We start from the raw sequence: 22,225 nt of genomic DNA, 5'->3' as shown, positions 1-22,225 counted from the left end.
TTCTGTTCCCAGGACCCATACATGATGGCATGAAACCTAGAAGTAGGAGACTAAAACATGTAATAGCGAAACACACCAGCCGAAGAGGATATGGTTCCTGGTTAGTCATGAGACGATGTTCATGTTTAAGCACAATCATTATGATCAGTCCAGTGCTTCAAAATGGATGCAGGTGATTTGGGTATCCACTGAGCACATGGCGACTTACCTAATACTGAAAGTACTGGCCTATCTAAACCAGGTTGGTTTGAATTAATGTTCCTACAGAGCAGTATCAGCCACTTTGTAACTAGCGGAACATTGAATCAATTTTGGAACTTCAGACTGATAGGATATTTTAATAAACTTCCAAATATGGACATACCAAAACACTTATATTTATAGTTTATTCAAAAGTTGTTTTAAAGTTTAAACAGAGAGCACTTTGGCCCTAATCACCATATTACATAAACATGTATTGTATTTCATAGGACATGGTCACCTGACATATAACATAGACTTCAAAGACACAACACCGAAATCCCTACACTCAAATAAATGTGTAAAAGCGTAGACTAGCATACAACCAGTTCTGTATGCGTGCATAAGAAATGCACAATTAAACAGTAACATACCCATGACCAACATGTTTCAACTTTCAGGGAATATGAGTTTAACTCCTGTCTTCCTCAGGGTCATTTCTTTTGTTTTACATTATTCAGTTTATTTAGAACTTACAATCATATGTGTGAAAACGGTTCATAGGGATTTCTGGTCTACATGGTTCAACCACGAGGTTGGTCACTGACCGCCATCTTGATTTGTACATTGTTAGTTAGGATATTGCAATTCTAGTAATCGTTCTTATTGTTTTAGAAGTACAGGCCATTCGGCATATGGTATGGCTCTTACATCTCACTCAGAAGCACTGATCCAGTGTGGCCAGAATTGTGTCTATGTAGTGTGCACAATTACAGGGTTAAACATGTCCCATGACTACCTCACCTCCCATAGGTATTTTTGGGGTGATATGAGATTGACGCTATAGAGAAACAATCCATTGAATACCTTTGGCTAATATCTAAACATTCGTTTGAGAATAATTATGTATTGTAAATACAACTAAACATATCCATAGGAAAATGTCTCAAATTATGGTGTATATGTGATTTATTTTAGCACACCACACAGCACTGACGAGTGAGCAGACTCCTCTATTAAACAAGGTACACACATCGTCACCCATAATATCTGTGTTCGCTGGCAAGTTCCGGAAATCAAAGTTTGCAGAGAAAATGCCAAACGCAGGTTAAACCGGTCAGGCAAAACCGACAAAAATGCACAATGTTGCAGAACAAGCACATTATAGGGGCTTCTGGTCTTACAAACAGTGGGCCTCATTACAAGTTTGGCGGTAGCCTTGCCGGTAAAACCGGCAGGCTGCCGCCAACCTTGTGAATTTTTCCAGCCCCTGGCAATGGGGAACCCTGGCGGTCCCTGATTTCCCCATTGCCAGGGGCCGGAAACTTTTACTCCCCATTCCCCTTTGAGCCGCATAGGGCTCAATGGGAATAGGGAGGTCGGATGCACCAGCACCATTCAGAATGGTGCCGGTGCATCCGACATGCTCTGCTCGCGGGTGCCGGTACACCTGCCAGGTCCGACGTGGTGGGTGTAAGGGCACCCGCGAGCAGAACTCGTAGTTTGCCAGTCCGTTAACTACAGTACGGTTCCTTCCTCCCTTCCTTACTTCCTTCCTCTCTCCCTTCATTCCTTCCTTTCTTTCTTCCTTCCTTCCTTTTTTCTTTCTTTCCCTCTTTCTTTTGTGTTCCTTCTTTCTCTCTCTCTTTCTTTCTCTCTCGCTCTTTCTTTCTTTCTCACTTTGTTTGTTTCTTTCTTCTTGTAGGGACCGATGGTGGTAGTTTTCTAATTTGCCATAATGTCCTACAATGTCATGATGTTGACCTGTGATTCCACTTGGTACTCTTTTACGGGGATAGACTGGTTAGTCGTATTAGGAAATGATGCATTTGATATTTTTGGGGCTGGCCTCTATGTTGGGGTGGCTTAAATGGAAAATCTTTTCGGTAGGCATACCCTAAACTCAGTCACCGGCTCAATTTTTGCAGATTCAAAACAAAGAGTGTTAGCCAAAAATTTTGGGCCAATTGTGAATGTTATGATGGTGGCTGAAGCAATTTTGAATAAAAATAATTAAACTCTGGACAATTTGGTTACAAATCCCATGCTAGCCAAAAGATCATTGTTTCTAAGAGACTGAGTTGACGCACAGTTACAAACTATATACGGGCTGGACTAAAGGAGGTAAAGTTTTGGGGTCAATTCCAAGATTCTTACAGAAATTCCCGAACTCGTACTGGAGAACCCAATTTCTGTGCTTTAGGCTCAATATATTACCTACTGGTGAAATTTGAAATATCCAGTCAAAAGCTACACCACACATAAAAGGTTGTAATCCCTTTAATGATGAGAAGATCATTCAAAACATGGAACATCTGTTAACCCATTATCCAGGTCTCCAAAACCAGAGACTGTAATTATTCCGCAAAATTACTCACAATGATTTTTTGGCTTTGCACCCACAGATTTTGGGACAGATTATTATGCGGTCATGAAACATCACTGACTATAGCCGTACTCGAATTCTTACATTTAAATAATATGTTTACATTCAGATGGCAACACAGTGTTTGATATGGTTTTATTACTTTTAAGGAATAAATGTAGGTATTTATGATGTAACTTCAAGTATTTTATTTTAACTCAGCATTTCGCAATTTAGGAGACTTATTCACATAGAAATGTATCTGAAGGATAGTGTAATTAGATTTTATATTTCAAAAATAATGGGATTTTACTATGAGACATTGGACCTCATTACGAGTTTGGAGGCAGCCATGCCCTTAAAAAGGGCATGGCTGCCTCCAAACTCGGGTCCATGGTCCCTGAATGGGGAAATACTGGGCCATTCCGACTTTGGAGGGCCATTCCCATTCAGGGAACCCAGACCATCCCCATTCCCATTTGAGACCCCATAGGGCTCAATGGGAATGGGGAGCATGCTCACAATGGGCCTGTTAAGGACTTGCCCGTTGTTAGCTCCCTGGTCGCCTCGCGGAACCCGCAAAGGACGTCTGGTCTGGCCAGACGTCCAGAGCGGGTCCCGCGAGGCAATCTCGTAATGAGGCAGAATGGGTTTAATGGCGCGGGCACCTTTACCAGCACCGTTAACCCCTTACTGCCTCACTTGTAATGAGGCCCATTGTAATGTTTTCCCTTTTTGTTTTCCTTAACAAAATGTCTATGTTTTGTTTCATGGTGAACTTGATTTTATCTAAGATATATTGTTACTTATTTAATAACACTTTTTTCTTTCTGTTTATGTGTAAGGTTAACTTTGATTAACCAATTCACAATTAATAAAAAAAACAAAAAACAATTAGTATTACAGCAGTGGCTGGACTAGGGGTTGATCCATTAAACACATTTGCTACAGAGCAACGACACAAAGTAACATTTTTACTTTGAAGTTACAATCATGCTTTTATAAACTACGGACATATAGGTATTAACCAGGGCTTTAAGTGGGCCAGGGCTAGCCGGGGCTGAGCCCCAGCAGGCTGCAAAAACATCGGCCCGGGCCTCCCATAGGTCCCTCACTAGCCCTAGTCTAAATGCAGCAGTCCTGAACTCTCTGTAAATCCCCCACTTTTTGTAGTCTACAAGGCAGGCCTGTAGTCTCCCATGCATGCACGGTGCTACATGGAATTTACACAAGCAAAACTCTTGCTGCGTGATCTGTCAGCAGCAGAGGGACAGAAAGGGAGCTGATCTCTTCAAGTGAAAAATCTGCCTGCCAGTGGGGGTGGGCCGCTGAGCAGCGTGTGAAAAGGTTACATCAGCAGGGCAGGGGAGACGAGCAGGGATTCAGTGTCACAGTTGGGGAACAAAAGGAAGGCCAGAAAATTGCCAGCCTCTCAAGCAGAGCTCCTTCAATCGCTGTCTTTCAACAGAGAGATTGCGGCCGGCTGAATCTGTAAAAGCTGCACTCAGACCGGAGGACAATTGAAAAAAGGAAAGTGTCTGTTTGAAAAGCAGCACATTTTTTAAAGTGTTTTCTTCCCATTTTTCCTTTTGATTTATTGTGGAATCTCACCTACAATACGCATACATGGGTTGCTGCAAATATTTGGGTGTGGGACAGAAATTATTTAGTAATTTTCTGGCTGGGTTAGTTGGGGCACGTTCCTTGCTCAAATTTCTGTCCAGCTTAGGCCACGAACACTTTGTGGAGTCCACTTATTTTAGCGTGGAGGCTATTCGTTATTTGGATACTATTCAATTTGTGGCCTCACTGATCATTTCTTCTAGGGTAGCCCTCGTAACGTGTGCAGGCTTCTGTCCGTAGGTGTGGGGTGGTGTGGTCTTCTGCACAAATAACGAATAGCCTCCACGCTAAAATAAGTGGACTCCACGAAGTGTTCTTGTGTGTGAAAAAAAGTTCAAAATAACACTTCAGCTTGAACTATGAACTACAATCGAACTTCACCCTGAGTGTGATTCGGCAGCTTAGGCCACGCCCATTCATCTGTAGGCCACGCTTCTCTTTACTCGTTACAGCCCCCCTCGTTTTCTTACCTCACATAAAGCACTGGTATTAACCAGACAGACATGACTGAAAACGAGTTTCATCTTCTAATTCGCAGGGGAGACCTGGGGATACGTTTGACGTCATCAACTATTCCAAGAGGGTAGCGCCTTGCTGTGCTCTGCCGAGGGTTTACAGTGAGAGGCACATGAGCAACACTGATACCAGTGAACCCTTTTGGCTGCATTTCTGAACAATTGATGCTGACCGTTTGCACGTTTTAAACGTTGCGTGTTTATTTATTGCGACTGGAAAAGTGTGTTTGTTCTATACATAGACCGCAAAATATAGCAGTAAGAAGAATAAAGAGGGCCCTCTCTGGCTCGATTACTGGGATTTTAAGTCCGATTAAGGCCCGGACCGCCTTTATGGCAATGGCACGCCATGCACCACCTGAAAGGATTCCTGATTTGTGAACTGTGCAGTGCCAGGATCAGGAGAAGTACTGCCAAGCACAAGCATCAAATGCCAGCTGCCCATAAAGCACAGGGGTACAGCACAGTTGAAGGGAAATGGAAGATCCACCGAGTTCACGTTTTTTTTTTAATGCCTTATTGATAGTTGTTCCAGGGTTCCCTTGGCAATGGTAGTTGTCCCTGTCCCTTGGCATCGAACGCTGTGCCCATTTCCTCCCCTTTGTTCGTCACTGGTAGTTGCCCCCCTTTCTTTGTTGTTGATAGCGCTCCCGCTGTCTTAAGGCGTTGACAGTTTGTGAGTCTCTTAGCAGTGGTAGCTCATCTTGGCATTGGAAGGTGTCTGTCTCCCTGTGATTGGCTTTGATGACTTCCCCCGTCCCAACATCACAGCTTTTCTCTTTCCTGTCAATCATTGTCCTCCCATTTCCATTGGCCTTGGCAGCGCTCCTCTTTCCATAGCATGCACCATTGCCCCCTTCCCTTGTCATTAAACGCTGCGTTCCTCCCCTGGCACTGACCGTGCCACTTGCCTTATTAATGTGGCATTGATCATGGCCTTCAATACTTGTCATTGATGGTTATCCCCCTTTCATTAACATTGACCATGGTTCCTCTTAATGGCCATCAATAACTACCCCCATTAACTTGCTTTGATAATTGTACCTGTTCCTTGGCCTGACCTTTGCTCTGCTTCCTTGACATTGATTTATTTCTTGCCCTTTCATTGGCATTGCTAATTTCTCTTTGCTGGCATTGATCAGTGTCTCCCTTTCAGTGGCTTCGAAAGTTGTCCTCTTTCCTTGGCTTTGAAACTTGTCCCCTTTCCTTGTCACTGAAAGTTGTCCTCTTTCCGTGCTACTGATAGCTGTCCCATTTCCATAGCGTTTATGGTTCCCCTTTTGTTGGTTTTGATAACTGACCCCTTGCCACTGCACCGAGGGGTATCCCTTGCCATTGGTAGTTGCCCCCCTTCTTTATTTTGATAGTTGCTGTCTTTCGATCCGTTGACAGTGGTACCCTCTCCTTGTTATTGAAAGTTGGACTCCTTTGACTGGCTTCGAAAGTTCCTTTTCCAAGTATGTAAATGCCCCCCTCTCCTTCCCATTGGAAGCTGCTTTCCTCTTCATGGCATTGGCAGCGCCCGCCCGCCCTGTGCCGTATCGGTTATAGTTTTGCCACTTTCCTTGCCACTGATAATTGCCCCATGTCCTTGCCCTCGATAGATGTCCCTCTTTCATTGCCATTGAAATGTTCTTCCTTTCACTGCCATGCATAGTTGCCAGCTGTACACTGCCACTGATAATTGACCCCTTTTCATTGCTGTTGATTGGTACTCCCATTTAATTGGTTTTGATGGTTGCTCCAAACATATATAGTTGTTTTTCACGCATTGCTTTTCATGGGTGCTGCCTTTTGACATCAGTCTTTGCCTTTATTTGTCAGGGTTCTCCACCATGGTTTCACCTTTTGCTGGGCTGCATGAGCTGTTGGTACGAAGCAGGGGTACAACTAGACCCAAACTTTGAGGATAGGTGGGAGGAGGTTGGATTAGGCTTTCTTCAGAGGCTTGGTGGGGCCTTACCATTATGTTACCCCTGTTCCAGATCCCCCACAAGGAAGTTGCATTTACATAACACAACGCTTGAATTTCGAACTTATGTCTGCAAACCACTGACACAGCCCTTTTCTCTCATTCTTTCAGCTCTGGGCTCACAGGGACAAAGTTTGGCAGCCGCTCTATCCACAGAACTTTTCGAGCAGAACCTGGGGGGACACATTCTGCAGGTGAGTCAGGGGAATCAAGAAGGTAAGGGTGTTCATATGAGCCCGCCATGTTTGTTTTGAGTGGCTGGGCTGATGTGGTCGTGGCCAACAAGTGCTTTGAACCGGACCGGTGCAGGGGGAGTGGGTGGGCACGGGAGTAGAGGTAAGTGCGCACTGAGTGTGGAGTGGTTCCTTGTAGTGGTTGCAATTTCCCCTCACTACAGAAATCCTGCGGCCCGTGGCACGTCCTGGTCCCCGGCTGGGGAGATGCAGCAGTTCCCTTTGGAAACCCCACAGGTGTTGGCGGCGGGTGGTGGATTATAGGAGGGGCGCCCTCCTTCTTGGCCTACACGCGCTTCCCTGCCTGCCTCTCTCTGGGAGCGCACTCTGCTCACCTCCAGTCAGCGCCGACCTCCTGCTTATCACCCGGGCCCTGACATTTCGGGGCAAGTGCTGCGGATACAAATGGAGAGGGGACTAATTATTAATGCTGAGCCCTCATTACAGCTGTCTCCCGGGGTAGTTGGCTAATTGTCGCAAGTGGCGTATGGTAATATTTTAAACAGCAATTTATCAATCCGCCTAGTCTGGCCTGTCGCTCTGGCAGTGACAGAGAGGGAGAGAGGTACAGGTATGAGCCCGAGACGGGCTCGTCGTGAAAGAACACAGTCTGCTTTGAAAGGCTTAGGAACGTTTCATTTGACTGCACAGGCAGGCAGACTGACCCACCGGAAGTGCGCCATTGCATGCCTCGAAGACCTTATAGCTGAATCTAGGCCCTTTGGGCTGCACGAGAACCAGGGTGGACGTCAGTCATTGATTTCTGAAGAGGAGGAGACGCTGGCCCTGAGTCAGCTACACGTCACGTACACACGTGACATGTGCTTTGACGTTTTCTTCAAGACCCGTCGGTTTTCCGAGACGCACGGCAAAAAGGAAATCTCGTCTCTGTGTGCCGTTGAGTTCAGTACGCCTATTGGACATGTACATTTCTCTCACAAATTTTCTCATTTTTTCTCCTCTTTTATGTTGTTTTTAATGGCGAGTTTCACCAATAATTTGACTATCTCTAATAGAGAGCTTCCATTTGTCAATGAAACGTGCTGTAGCAACATACACAATGGCTTTTCTAAGGGCAGAGGCACCAGGTTACTGACAGGCACCAAACCCTTTTGTGGGGTGAGTGAGAGGTAGAGACAGGGCTTTAAGTAGGCTGGGGCTTGCCGGGGCTGGGCCCCGGTCGGCTCTGAAATCTCGTTTTGAGGCGGGGCCCTCCCGGGGCCCACTAATCTCTGTTGGCAACTCCGGCCACTACACGAAAATACTTTTTTTTCTATAGCCTGAAGCTCTCGTTCGTGTGCGAGAGCTTCAGGCTTCAGAAAAAAATGACTTTCAGCCATAATGGTGGCGCCGCTCTTGCGAGGTATCTCTTTAAGCAAGAGATGCCCGTGGGCCGGCGCCACCATTATGGAGAAAACGTGAAGCAGCTGGACGCAGAGGACTTGTTTCCTAAATCCTGACGCATCTGCGCATTCGCGGAAGTTTCAGTATTCATGAAAACGTCCTCCGCTTGCAGCGTCCTCACCCTTTCAGCCTTAATGGTGACGCTGCCCCTCCCCAGCTGGTGAGGGCCACTGCCACCATTAAGTCTGACTAGGCGAGGCGCTATCCCCTGCCAGACAAGCCAATAGAAATTAAATGCAGAGATCAGTACCCTCTCCCCCAGTAGTCCATTGAGCCGGGGCTCGTGGGGGTTGGGGGCCGTGGCCTAACGGGCCAGCAGGACCCCTGCCGTTAGGGCACGCCCCTTTAATGAGCCCCGACTCATTTTGTAGTGCCACTTAAGGCACTGGGTAGAGATGGAGACATAGAGACAGAGAGAAAGTGAGAGCAAGAAGTAAGAGATAGAGTGACAGAGACAGAGAGAATTTACTGAGACATCAGTCCAATAAAATATCAGCGAAGAGTCAGAACTTACAGTCTGGAACCCCAGTGAGAATATTGCTCATTCAATAAGTGAGTATTATAGATATTACCTGGTATGGTAGGTCGGGGGTTAGGAGCTTGCTGCTGAGATCCGTGTTTGTATTTTTTGTATTTTTATTGATTTATAAAGCGCCTTACGCCAAAGCGCTGATTGTTTGATCTGCAGGGTTTAGTTTCGAGCCCTAACAATATGAAATCAGCCTTTCATCCTACTGAGGTTGTTAAATGAGTGCCAATTTTGGTTGGGTGATATGAATGATATATAAAAAGGTCCCTTAGGTGAAAGTGGTATACAATAACGGGTTCTTATTATTTTTCACTTTCACGCTCACACACTCACATCAAATTCTTATCTACCAACAAGAAAGTGTGATTGAGATGAATGTAGAAATATAAACGCAACCATTTTTAGCTAGATAGCATATGTAACCAAATGTGCATGTTTTCGATAAACAAACAACCCGTGGCCACTTGAAGGCCTGTCTTGCTGGTGGAACATTTTTCTTTGAAAGAGTTAAGCACCTCTCTTTTTCTACGTGTTGGTATTCCAATATGTTGCTTTCATGGGGAGAGCTAAAATGGAATTGTATGGTTGGGTCCATGTATTTTTATCTTTTCTTTGAGATTTAAAAGGAGTCTTTATTTTGTGACCATGGCTTCCCTTTATTGAGAAGAGTTTGGCCTACAGGACCACAATGAAGAGGGTTTCTCTTCAAGCCAAGAGGAAGAGGCATAACAGCACTGTGCCACACATGCGACTCCCTGGGAAATCAAATAATATAGATGTATCTAAATGAAACCAGCATTGGCAATGCCAAAAGTTTTGGCTTTTGTGTAGGCATGCTAAGGCACTTGTTTATACTAATTAGCCATTGATGGTAGCAGGTGAAAAAGCGTGTGAGTAACTCAGCATCTAATAGCATTGCCTGGCAAATGCTTAATACTTATACACAGGCCAAAACGGTTGGATTTGCCAGTGATTGTTTTTAACAGGACAAGCACCGCGCTTATAAATCGAGTGGCTAAAGGCAGATTTGGTGAGACATTTTTATTACACCTGTAAGAGGTTTACAACTCCATTTAAGTCAATGACTCTCAGAAAACTGCTTTGAAAAATCACTGGCAGGTGCATTGAGTGCAAAGGGTGATGGTAGGCTTGATTAAAGCGAGCTCAAAGGGTGGCCGTGAGTAGGTGTTTGGGCGGGCCGGGATAAGAACTGGGGGGGGATGGCTATAGTGATGAGCATGGCCGTAGGCACCTACAGGCTGTGTGTCCTTCCTCTTAGGTAATTGCTCCCTATCTGTACTCTAATGCAATCGTTTCGGCTTATAGGTGTCGCAAGCGACATTTAATAGCTCATATTAAAAATGCACTTATATGAAACAAATGGTGCACTGTAACTATGATAAGAAAGGGAGAGGGTAAAAAGACAAATGGAGCAAAAACAAAAAATCCTAAATTACTTCACTTTAAACTTTGAAAAAGTTGGCAGGCCATTTTTCAGCGACGCCTTAAGGCTCACTCATTGGATGTCAGTAATATATCCTGGATCATAGTCCGAAAGGATGCTTTCAGTTAAAGACCTTGTGTAAAATCTTGCCTTACCCCACCCCCAATTCTGCACTCCAGTGGTTTCCTCTCTCATCTTATTGACAATGGACTACTGCAACGCCTTAATATTGGTGCAGCCTGCCTACCTTTTTCAGCGACTGCAGGTGTTGTAAAATTCTGCAGCACGAGTGGCCACCTCCACGCCTAGACGTGTTCACATCTCACCTATGCTTCACCATCTCCACTGATTGCCGGTGGCATTATGTGTGCAATTAAAATCACTTTGCCTGGTCCACCATGCTTTCTTCGGCGGCAGAAAAGAAATTCTGCAGGAAGAATTCCGCCCCTATGTTCCTTCCCACACACTTCGATCTGCTGAGGCCTGCCTCTTCTCTGTAACTCGCTTCAGGGCCTCTCGCATTGGTGGTCGCTCTGTTTCAGTTGTGGCAGCTCAGCTCTGGAACTCAATCCCTATTTCATTGCGAACGATTGAAGAACACCACAGGTTCCGGAAAACTTTTTTTTTTTAGTTTTTCTTCCTCTCTTGCTTCAATAGTGCCTAATAGCGCCATGATGAATTTGGTGGCGGCTGTGCGCTTTATACATCAAATTTAAAATAACAAAACATAACATCACACCACAGTCTCAGTCTTTTCCAGCATCAACCTTCCCTGTTAGCTTAAATGCAGCATCTGCACCCCACTAGCAGCGCATTGCGGAGGACCAACAAAGAGGCATACTGAACACTTCTTAAAGTATCTTTGACTCACTCTTGGCTAGCGTGGGCTGAGCAGAACGTTTACTCTGAGGGAAATTGTAGGGTGTAAAAGAACAATCATAAAAAAGTTATATAATACAAAGAATACAGACTATGAGGTCCAAAGCTTGCACAAAGAAAATACCATACATCATATAATGACCACAAATAAATCAAGGCAAAACAATAAATAGAAAATGGAGAAAAAGTTACAAAATAAAAGTTAAAGTGTATAAAAATGAAAGACATCAAAGATAAGACGCCAAAGCATTTTCTCTCTGAAATGCTACCAGGGATGCAAACCAGGGTAATGTTCACAGAAAAATGCATGGACTCTTCTTACTGTTCAGTAGAAAGCCGAAACGCGTCATGTTTCTCTATAGGGAGCAGAAGCAGTGGGGAAAAGTCCACAAAAGATAGACCTCAGCACAATTTACCTTCCGGCTCACCGTTCAGAGTTTTGGCGAGAAAACACATGTTGTAGTCTTGCAATGAACAAGACATTAAAAGAATAGCTAAAACACTTCTAGGACGTCTTCTCCTCCAAGACACGAGATGTAGACTGAAATGAAATCCTCCCAATTTACAGGCAGGTACAAGATCAAGGGCCCTCAGCTAAGAAGCCCTTTGGCAGGCCCAAATATCCCTTTGACTTCGGGGAACTACGCCAGGCTTCTGGATTGTCGCTTCGCACACAGTAGACTGTGGATTTCACTGAGTAGTGCACTAGCTCCTTTCTTCTTTGGCACCACCCAACTATTGCAGGTACAATGCCTGCAAGCATTCGGGCTTCCAATTAGACACAGAGAGAGTTCCCTGGGGCCGGTAGTCTGCCTTTTTTCCAAGGTCTGTTGTGAAAGGCTTTATTGATGAGGCTTGGACATTCATAAGGGAAATCTGTAGTCCTACTAGCATAAAAGGCACAATTCTCATGCTGTACCTAAGCTTGGCTTAAGCCCCATTTCCTATACTGGTCTATCAGTGAACCTTGTGTGATCTGATTTGGTACAGCCCGAAATATACCCTCTACTTCTCACCAATTCCACAATGTCAAATACCGATTCTTTCGTCCTTTGTAAAGCGGATGGCCCTTCGTGCAGAATCTGGGAGCAACAATCTTCTCACAGGCAGATGGCCAAAATAGCATCCAGATAGAACTTTCCGGATAGAACGGGCCCATGCATGATAATCCAGGCAGAGCTCTCTTAAGCAAATTCATTAACATTAGAATGGCTTAATTCAACTCATTCCCACACAGGGATATAGGTATCCTGGCTGGTTGCATGAAAGTAAAACATTTAAACCTCAGCAAAAGTTTAATTTAGAAACAATATCTTGGCATAAGAATTTCACATTTTAGATTAAAAAAAAAATAAAAAATAAACAGCATATGTCTATATCAATATGTGTATATATCAGGTCTACCTCTATGGAGAACTTAAAACTACTGATAATGTTTAAGTTGATATTTATCACACACAAGGCCAATAGACATCTTATGTTAAGGCGTTAACAGAGCCCGGCATACTGGCAGAGTGTTGGTGAATGGTAAGAAGTGAATACTTCTTCCCTAGTGTGCATTAAGAAGTGCACATTTGCCCAGGGGTTAAGCTCTCAGACACAGAGATACTTTCCATAGTTCACTTTTATTACCACGATTCCCAATGTGCATGCCAACAGTCTTGGCTATAATTAGGCCTCAGTCATATCACCAGTGGGGCTGCACATGGGGAGAAGGGCTTTGTCCATTGTGCAACCCCTCCAAACTCAGCCTCCACCCTGCGCAGAGGCAGTAAAACCGTGGTGCAGAAAAAGCAGAATGTTTCAATGGTCAAATAATGGCAGATGGGTTCTTTCAACATTTATAATGAATCATCCTTGGTTTACATGATCCATGCAGTGTGCTCCTGTGGGTGGTACTGCATCTACCAGGCGGCATTCAAGACAAGGGCATCAGCTGAGGTTAAGGAACATTCTAGAATATTCAAGCTAATTTGGAGACGGTCCGCCATGTCTACTGAATATGGTCATCTTCTAGACAAGGAGCCACACGCTGATGTTTCATGATCTCCAAATCCCTTTGTTTACTCTTTAGCACTATCCTTTCCCCCTGTCTGCCACTGGCATGCCTCGTGGCATTTACTGTGCTTCTCTCAAAACCAAAGTTACTCTCTTGGCCTTCCACTTCTCATCTTCTATTTTCAAATTCCAGCTTCAAGGAACATTCTTAAGCTTAAACTATGTTTGCATGTTGTTGTGTGTCTTACTTTTCTGTCATGTTCTTATGTCCCTCAGTTCATCTAGAGCATATTTATCTTAGCTTTCGAATCTCTCTCTATATGATGTGTGCTTCACATTCACGAGTTGGGAGTCCTGCTTCAGGATGATTCTCAAGCTGTTGTTTTACTTCTGGAGATGTGGTTTGAAGTGGATATAATGATCTAGAAAAGCACTCATAAGTCACTAGCACAATGGTTACACAACTTCCCCTTTTCAGCTGGTCATACTTCTTCCTGTGCGTCCCAGATCCCCTCTTGCTCTTTCGTCACCTTCCTTTGGACACTTTGAGGTCATTCACTGTGACAACCGCAAGACCCCCTCATCTGTTTGGTGACTGATATTCAGGAAATATGTACTCTATGTAAATCACTTTCCAACTGGTTTCAACATATATGAAATGACATATCTGAGCCCACCAAAGCAGCCTTTGTAAATCACGCTTCCTTTACTGCACTCCCTCCTGGACATAAGCTATAAAATAGATATTGGAGCCACCTCGCGCACCATTCAAAAAGACTACTTTAGAATAGATGGCCCTTGTGCCGTTGCATTATGGATTCTATTTACCTGCACACTCCCCATCCACCTTTCAGCTCGCTCCTAACCCTTGATGACCAACCTGGGTCCTGGACCTCTCCAAAGGATGTGACCTATGTTTGAGTGATTTCCTTGGAATGGTATCAAATGATCAACTGGCTTTTATGTTTGCACAATAATCTTTCCTCTTTGTTCTACCTCCCTACTTACGTTGTCTTCCAGGGCTTTGTCTTAATGAGCCCACTTGGTCGTGGATCTTGTAAACCTACTAATACCAAGATACTTAGCTATTCCTTCCCTTGTCAATTATTCCACCCCTATCACCACCGCTAATGCCTATCCTGCTACCAACACCCACATTTGTGGAGTGTGACTGCATCCCACCTTTCTCCAATCCTTGGGAACCTCCCCTGTTCTCTCCAAGAGATGGTGTCAGGCTGTTAGTGGCCCTATTACCATCTCCCCTGGTGTACAGTGAGAAAGTCGCCAGGGAAATGGCTGCCAGGGGCGACATTTCCCCAAAAATGCACCCTCAGTGGAATCACTTTCCCCAAAAATTCTAGGATTGGAGTTTATGATATACAATTATACCCTCCTAGAATATATGGGGAATGTATTTTAGGGGTCAGGAAACACATTTCGCCTACCTGACGACTTATTGCAGGCAACATTATCACATGGAACCTTTCCCCTGCCCTCCCGTGTTTTCCTGGGATGGAGGCCTCCACGTGCCTCTTTTGGGCTATTTACTGTACTGTTTACAGGGGTCCACAGGGTGTTCTCCTATGAATGGCTTAGCTATGCCCATTCCTCCGTTCCCCGTAGCTGTCAATGTTGAATAGGGTAAAATATTTGTGCTGGTCATTTTCTAAGCTTTGGCCTCCCAACCCCAACATTTCATGTTCTCTAATTACAGACATGCCCAAAATCTTTTTGTGTCTTTGTTCGAAGGATTTGGTAATTTTCTCCTCCATTCTTGTCTTACTTCCCCCGATTGATTACCATGCTTGTCTTTATTTTCGCAAATTCTGTGCAGGTGCACCTGCTGCGTAGACTCCCCGCTCCTCCGTTAATGCCGACACTGTGCCTTCATTATATAGCCACCTCTGCTGAGAATCATGATGACGCTTACCCACTTGGTTCTGTTGGTTTGGTTCTGAAGAGTTTAACTCTTTAGCTGCACAAGGGGTTCTGATGTGCGTTTATCAATCAATGCAGAAAAGACATGTAGGCCACGTCCTTAGCACTGAGAATTAATTGATAAGGTTGCGGCCAGGGGCGTTGCTAGGGGGGGTAAGGGGGCTATAGCCCCTGGTCTTTTGGTTGTAGCCCCAGATAGAATCTCAGGAGCTACAGCCAAAAGACTAGCTAAACCCCCGTCCCAACAATTCCGACATCAGCTTAGCCCTGGGTCGTTTCCAGACCTAGCAACTCCCCTGCTCGCGGCATCTAGAATACATAAACACTTACATTTTTTACCAAATCCTTGATGCTCTCTAATTTCGTACCCGGTGGCTTGAGGAAAATTCCCTCATATTTGGAAAGATTTCACCTTTGAAATCTGGCACGTGCAAATCATGTTTGTGTTCTTTCTGAGATGAACATTTCACACTACAAATGGGTCATCTTATTTACCGTCATTACGTAACCTTCAGTGAGGAGAATTATGCCCAAGATGGCCGAACTGCGTAGAAGCGCCACTCTCATGTGCACAGTGATCTTCCTGGCTAGAGTGGCAGAACCAGCCAGATGCTACCATCACCATTTTACAATATACATTGTTCTGCAGAAAGCACATACTTTGTAATGAGCACAGATTTTGGAAATCACTGCTGGCTTTTTGAAGTGGTCAACAGTAACCCCAGATTTTCTCCGGATGCCAGTGATATTTGGTCTAACGTATTGGCACTGTTTAAAGAAAATTCCAATGGGTTCAGTCAATCAAAGGATACCCAAGAATGTTTGGCCACTAATACCCGGTAGTCGCTCGCTTTCTCTTTCCTGTCTCTCTGGACTAAGCTGAGGATCTTTGATGTCTGCACCCAGCTTGTCTCCTTCGCCTCTGTGCACCCCTGGTACCCTTTAACTTAGCCCACTGCTTGCAGTGCCTTCTCCGTCCCCGTTCCTATGATGCACCAGAGTCATCCTGTCATAGGTTTCCTCTGCCCTCCACCACTCCAACATTTCATCTGAGCCAGTCTCTGGGTCTCGCCCACCTAGTTCAGCATGCCCACTTTCTTCTGCGCCCGTCTTCTGGGATCTCCTCTATATCCGTGCTTCCCCCTGCCTCTCCTTCTCCCACAGCTCTAGCGTCACCACAGCAACCAGGCAGGCCTTCTTACTGAATGAAGTATTATATGTGTTTCAAAGTCCTTTTCACTATTAGGATGCAATACCACGCAAGGGTTCTCGTCAACGCTACTCACCTCTACCCTAGTTTTCAGATTGCTACACATTGGTCCTAACTGTTAGACAGGATATTTCATTATAATAGCATGATAAGGCACCTCTCTGGCTGCCAGTCTCTACTCCTCCAGGAAATATTGTCTTTAATGTCCGGGATCATTGTCGGCAAATTGGAAACATCGCCCTTTCCCAAATTGGCAAAGAGTTGATCAAGGCAGTTACTGACCAATCTCCTAAACGCTGCGCTTCAACCTTGCAAATCAGCATTTGATGGCTGCGAAGGGATGAAACTGCGCATCGTGAAGTAATCCAGCTAGAACCAAGAACTTAGTTGTAGGATAGTGGCAGAAGAAGGCAGGTCTTAAACACAGAGGATGTGATTAGATGTTGTGACTAGATCTTCTCTCCAGATGTTAAATAACTAGTTCTGGATTCTCCCTTCCTTCCTGTTGGCACCACCTCCTTCTTTGAGATTGCATTGTAATGGATAAGTAATTATAATAATATTGACCTTTTATGTACCACACATTAGAAACCGACGTATCTCTTAGTACTGGCAATAGATCTAATTATTACCCAACTCAATGGGAGAAACCATAGGATCAGTACTAATAAACATCCTCATATCAAAGGGGAAATCTGGCAGAGGACCATGGATCTCAGGCCAGGAGTATAGCTCAGGGGCAACGCCGGCGCCTTGGGAACAAGATGATGACATGCAACATGGGTGTGATCCCTGGTACCGAAGGTGGAGTAGTCTGGCATTAAGCGTAATACAAGTCCCCAACAATATAAATTATTATATAGAAGTTCTCCAATACTGAGTGGATCCTTTATGCGAAGGAATAGGCTTGCAGCCATTAGTCGAAAAAAGCCACATAAGCACTGTCCCAAACATTTACAGGTACCTGAGTGCATTGGTCATCAGGGGAAGTCTTCCAGAAACTGCTTTAATAAATATCAACGGTTCTGGGAATGCAGAGAAAGGGAAAGTTGGTGATGCAGTTATGAGAAATGTTGATCTTTGTTTGCGGGCGTGGCATTCTCGCCCTGAGCACGCATCATTGTTGCCCAAATAAATGGATAAAACATGAAGGCCCACGTAGTGACCTCCTCACTAAACAGCAGAGCGGCCCTACTAGTTTAGCCAAATGTGGAAGCCGTGCCCCCTGTCTTGCCAGAACCCACCATAGTTGTGGTCCTGAATCTTGGAGATCCGGGGTCCCGGTGGCAGTCTCCAGCTGCTTTCCACGCCCCGTCCATATGATCACACCATTAACCATCTTGGATTCCAAATGCTCTGGGTAAGTACCCTGCAGGTTGGTACCAGACTGGCAGTGTCCGTGGAACGGGCCTGAACCTTCCAAACATAGAACCTCCTGCTGGTCACCTGCCCGTGGAGGAGATTGAACTCATGCCCTGAGCTATAGCTGAATGTCGCCATGACTTTATTAGCTTAGCAATTCCCCCTTTACTCCAAAAAATGCGATTCTATTTTTCTCTATTGTCTTGTTGAAAGGAGCATTTCATTAACATGTTGATATTAAAAGACCACTTTTTGCAATGTAAAGGCCATATCCCCTGCTTAACATTTGCTCCGTATTGACGTTTAATACGTTCTTTCTCGACACCGGCATAGGCCGATGTACAAAACCCTGCTGGCAGCAGCCTGTGACAGGCAAAGTGTTTGTGGCATGCTGCAAAAGCGGGGTATGGATGAAGGTCTACCAATTTATAGGGGAGACCCTGGCGCCAACAGGGCAAGACTGGGTGGTTGAAGGGACTTGGAGCCTGAGGCGCTTAGTGTTAGGGCACACCTGACATCTCAATAGGCATTGGGCACCAGCACCCACATGCAGAGGCGTAGCCAGGATGGTCTAACAAGAGGGGCCTGACGCTAATGTAGTTGGGCCCGCCGCAGTGATATTAACGTCTGTAAATGCCCACCCAGCTGTGTGTGTTGGCATTTACAGATTTTGGGTGGGCCTTGCCGCTCAGGCCCTTCCCTGTCTATGCCTCTGCCCACATAGGGGCGGGGAAAAGCAAAAGGTCTGCCTCTATGTAGGCATTAAATGCCCATTTCAAGTGACTGGCCAATAAACGTCTGCCACTTGCAATACATTTCGTACATTTCTACCCGCATCTCAGGAGCGGCAGCTTTAAAAAATAGAAAGGCTCATGCTTAGTTATCGTGCTTACATTTTGGTCTTTGCAATGTTACCAGAGTTATAGAAAAGGAAGGACGCACAGAGGAAGTGTTTCAGGCATGGCTCTCTATGAGAATAAGGAATGCCCTCCAGCATGTCTCTGTCACCCACGTGACTCGCCCCTTACACACTATTTGCATGTGGCCTACAATTGTATATGCAAGCGCATCTGCCCATTCAGGTTTGGATTTGTGAGGTTACTCACATGCAACATGTGAGTTGTATGTCCATAGGTCTGCTGCCAGCTCATTACTAAGCCCTACCCTTTCTGGCCTGCTGCTCTGAGCGCGTGCCCCACTCCCCATGGAAGGCACTGAGCAGCCAGCGGCAAAGCATCCCGAGCAAGAGAACGGTGGGACGTTTCCAAAGGTAAGGAGTACTGATTTGCACACGACTCCAAGAAAACAAAGGCAGGGAGTCACTAGCCAAAGGCAGATACTCAATAGCCAAAGGCAGGGAGTCAATAGCCAAAGGCAGGGAGTCAAAAGCCAAATGCAGGGACTCACTAGCCAAAGGCAGGGGCTCAATAGCCAAAGGCTAGGAAACTAAAATCCAAAGAATCCAAATAAAAAAAACCCTAGGTGAATGCGATTAAAAATAACCAGAAGGGGAAAAAAGAAAAATAACCAAGAGCAAAAAATAAATCAGGAAAGGGTCCGCACCAAATGCAATTAACAGCAAGTAAACAACGTCAGTGTTCAAACAAAAAAAAATATATGAAAGGACACAAACCAATACAAAGAGTTTTATTTATTTTATTTTTATTTTAGCATTTGTAGAGCGCACTACAGCCCACAGGCAACGAGGCGCTATAAGGAGTTTTTAAGAAGGCTTGCTTGAGGGTTACAGTAAGCAGCCCCAAAGGTCTGTTTAAATACATTTGCTTATGCACATTTGCATGGTTACATATGATACAGATTGATGTTACAGTTGGTTACTAATCTTGTCTAGGTATATAGTCTCCTATACATGGTGAATACAGTAATAATGCATACCTAGAGTGACAGGCTCTTTAGATGAAGAGCTTGGTTTTTAAGGCCTTGCGGAAGGCCGTGTGTGAGTCGATTGACCTCCTCTGAGCTGGGAGGTTGTTCCAAAGGGTAGCCGCCATAGTGGGGAAGTTCGTGCCTCCTGCACGCACTCTCCGTGTGTGTGGAACAGTGATGCGGTTGGCATAGGCTGCCATTGAGGGTCTGGAGACAGTTTGTCTAGTTATCCTCTGTGTCAGATAGGGAGGTGCTTGATCGTGAAGGCACTTGTGTGTAAGGGCCAGAGTTTTGAAGATCACCCTTTCCTTGATGGGGAGCCAGTGTACCTCCCTCCTGATCCCCGAAATGTGTTCCTTGCGCGAGGTGCCTGTGGCAGCCCTTAAGGCATTATTTTGGGAACTCTGGAGTTTGGCAAGGTTTTTTTGGGAGGTTCCACTGAACAGGGCATTGCAGTAGTCGAGTCTGGAGCCGATGATGGCTCTGGCTATTGAGATGCAACTTTGCTGTGACAAGAAGGGCCTGATGGCATTGATGTGCTGCGGATGAGGCGATTGCATTTCCCTGTCTGTCAATGGTGAGGCTGGGCTCGAGGTACACCCCAAGTGTTTTGATTGTTTGAGAGACTCTGATGGGGATATTGTCCACTGTGAAGGATTGGTATTTAGTATCAAGTTTGCCCAGAGTGGATGGGGAGCCGACAAGCAGGAGTTCAGTCTTATCGCTGTTTAAACAGAGCCAGTTCTCAGCCATCCATGATTGAATAGTAGCATAGATGCTGTTGAGTGTGTCCAGGTCCTTGGTGTAGTCACCTGACAGGGGGATGAGAACCTGTGTGTCATCTGCATAGTTTGTATATGAGATGCCCAGGGAGTCAAGTATCCTGAAAAGAGGTCTCGTGAAGAGGTTGTAGAGGGTGGGGGCTATGCAGGAGCCCTGTGGGACTCCGCATTTGATGGGGCTTGGTGTTGCGTTGGCGAAGTCTGAGAAGACCTTCATTACCCTCTCCTGAAGGAACGAGGAGATCCATTCACACGCTTTGGTTGAGAAGTGTGCTGACGTTGTGAGATGGTGGCATAGCGTTTTATGCTCGACCAGATCGAAGGCCGCAGAGAGGTCTAGGAGCAGGAGGAGAGCTGGTTTGCCCGCGTCTCTTAGGTGATCTATTTGATTTTTTAGGTCAAGTAGTGCCGTCTCGGTGCCGTGTTGCGGTCGGAAGCCAGACTGGCGAAGCCCAAGGTGGTGGTTGTCTTCAGTACATTTTTGAACCTGCAGGTAGGCTGCTTTGTTCAGAATCTTTAATAGAAAGGGGACAGTAGTAATGGGGTGGTAGTTCCCTGGGATAGATGGGTCGAGAGAGGGTTTTTTAGGAGAGGTTTAACCCAGGCTTCTTTTAGGGATGTTGGTACATGAGACGTTTGAAATGATGTGTTGATGAAGGCTGTAATAATGGGAGCCAAAGCAGGCACACAGTCTCTGATGATGTGGGAGGGGTAGGTATCTCCCTTGCAGTTGGAGGGCTTAATGGATTTCATGAGTGCAATGACCTCAGATTCAGTCATGTTAGAGAATGCGAATTTCGGTATATGACTGGGCGCATTTGGCGGTAAGGCTGGAGGAGCCGATGTGCGCTCAAGAAGAGCGGATAGTGCTTCTTGGTGGGCTACAATTTTAGAGTGTAAGGTATCTAGTTTATGCAACATGGCTGCTTGAATTTGGTTGAACCAAGTCTCATCCTTGGTAATGGTGGATGGTGGAATGGACGGTGATTCAAGTTCCCTGAATATGGAGAAGAGTCAGAGTTGGCGTTGCTGATCCTAGTGTTGTAGGAGTTTGTCTTAGCCTGTGTGGTGGCTATTTTGTAGTCTTTGGATAGAGATTTGAAGGCAGTTTTGTTAGACTCGGAGGGGTCCTTTTTCCATGTGGCCAGTAACGCTCTTTTCTTAGTGCGGAGATCAGCAAGTTCTTGTGAAAACCAGGCATTGGAATGCTTAGTTATTTTTGCTTTTTTTGCGGTGAGAGGTGCGATGGCATCTACCACTGTGGTTATCACTTGGCTGAATGTGTTAGCTAGGACGTTGGGATCATTAGGGAATGGGGGTTGCAATGCTGGGATGAGCAAATGCGGGAGGAGAGAGTCCTTTGTTAGTTTTTTGGAGCTCCTTGAGAGCCCTGCAGGAAGAAGGATGGAGGGTCTTGCGGGTCCTGGTGAGGTGTCAATGTGAAAATTGATGCAGAAATGGTCAGACCAGGGGATGGGAGATATGGAGTGGAGGAGAATGGGGCAGTTATGTTGTGTCACCCAATCTAGTGTACGTCCATTGATGTGTGTAGGTTTGGTGATAGCTTGGTCAAAGCCTAGGTTAGCTAGTGCCTTTTTTAGGGATTGGGCGTTGAGGTCCTTGGTGTCGTTGAGCTCCATGTTCATGTCACCCAGCAGTATTACCTTGGAGGTTTTTTTCAGGTTGTCTGAGATTGAGTGGATGAGGGCATCTTGGAAGTCATAAGATGGACCTGGGGGGCGATACACTAGATGGAATGCAATGGTAGAATTGTGGGAGATTTTAAGTTTGATAGGTAGGTAGTCTGAGTTGAGGCCTATTCCTGCCTGGGTTCTTCTAATGTCAAGAGAGTCTTTGGCTATGATGGCCACGCCTCCGCCCCTCTGTCCTGTCCTATCCTGTCT

The 22,225-nt window shown here is 45.4% G+C and overlaps 1 protein-coding gene across 2 annotated transcripts in view; it reads left to right on the top strand.

Annotated features, from left to right (window-relative positions):
* Nucleotides 1-22,225, top strand: part of NPAS1 (neuronal PAS domain protein 1) — a 670,224-nt gene that overhangs the window by 380,707 nt on the left and 267,292 nt on the right. For both annotated transcript variants that reach the window (XM_069644570.1, XM_069644571.1), the window contains one exon: nucleotides 6,767-6,849. In XM_069644570.1, coding sequence (XP_069500671.1) covers nucleotides 6,767-6,849 — 83 coding nt within the window. The remainder of the gene's footprint in view (nucleotides 1-6,766; nucleotides 6,850-22,225) is intronic.

The sequence above is a fragment of the Ambystoma mexicanum genome, chromosome 2p (assembly GCF_040938575.1).
Source record: "Ambystoma mexicanum isolate Mex_15411 chromosome 2p, UKY_AmexF1_1, whole genome shotgun sequence".
Lineage (NCBI taxonomy): Eukaryota > Metazoa > Chordata > Amphibia > Caudata > Ambystomatidae > Ambystoma > Ambystoma mexicanum.
The sequence above is the reverse complement of the archived record's forward strand: the minus strand, read 5'-3'. Positions and strand labels throughout refer to the sequence as shown.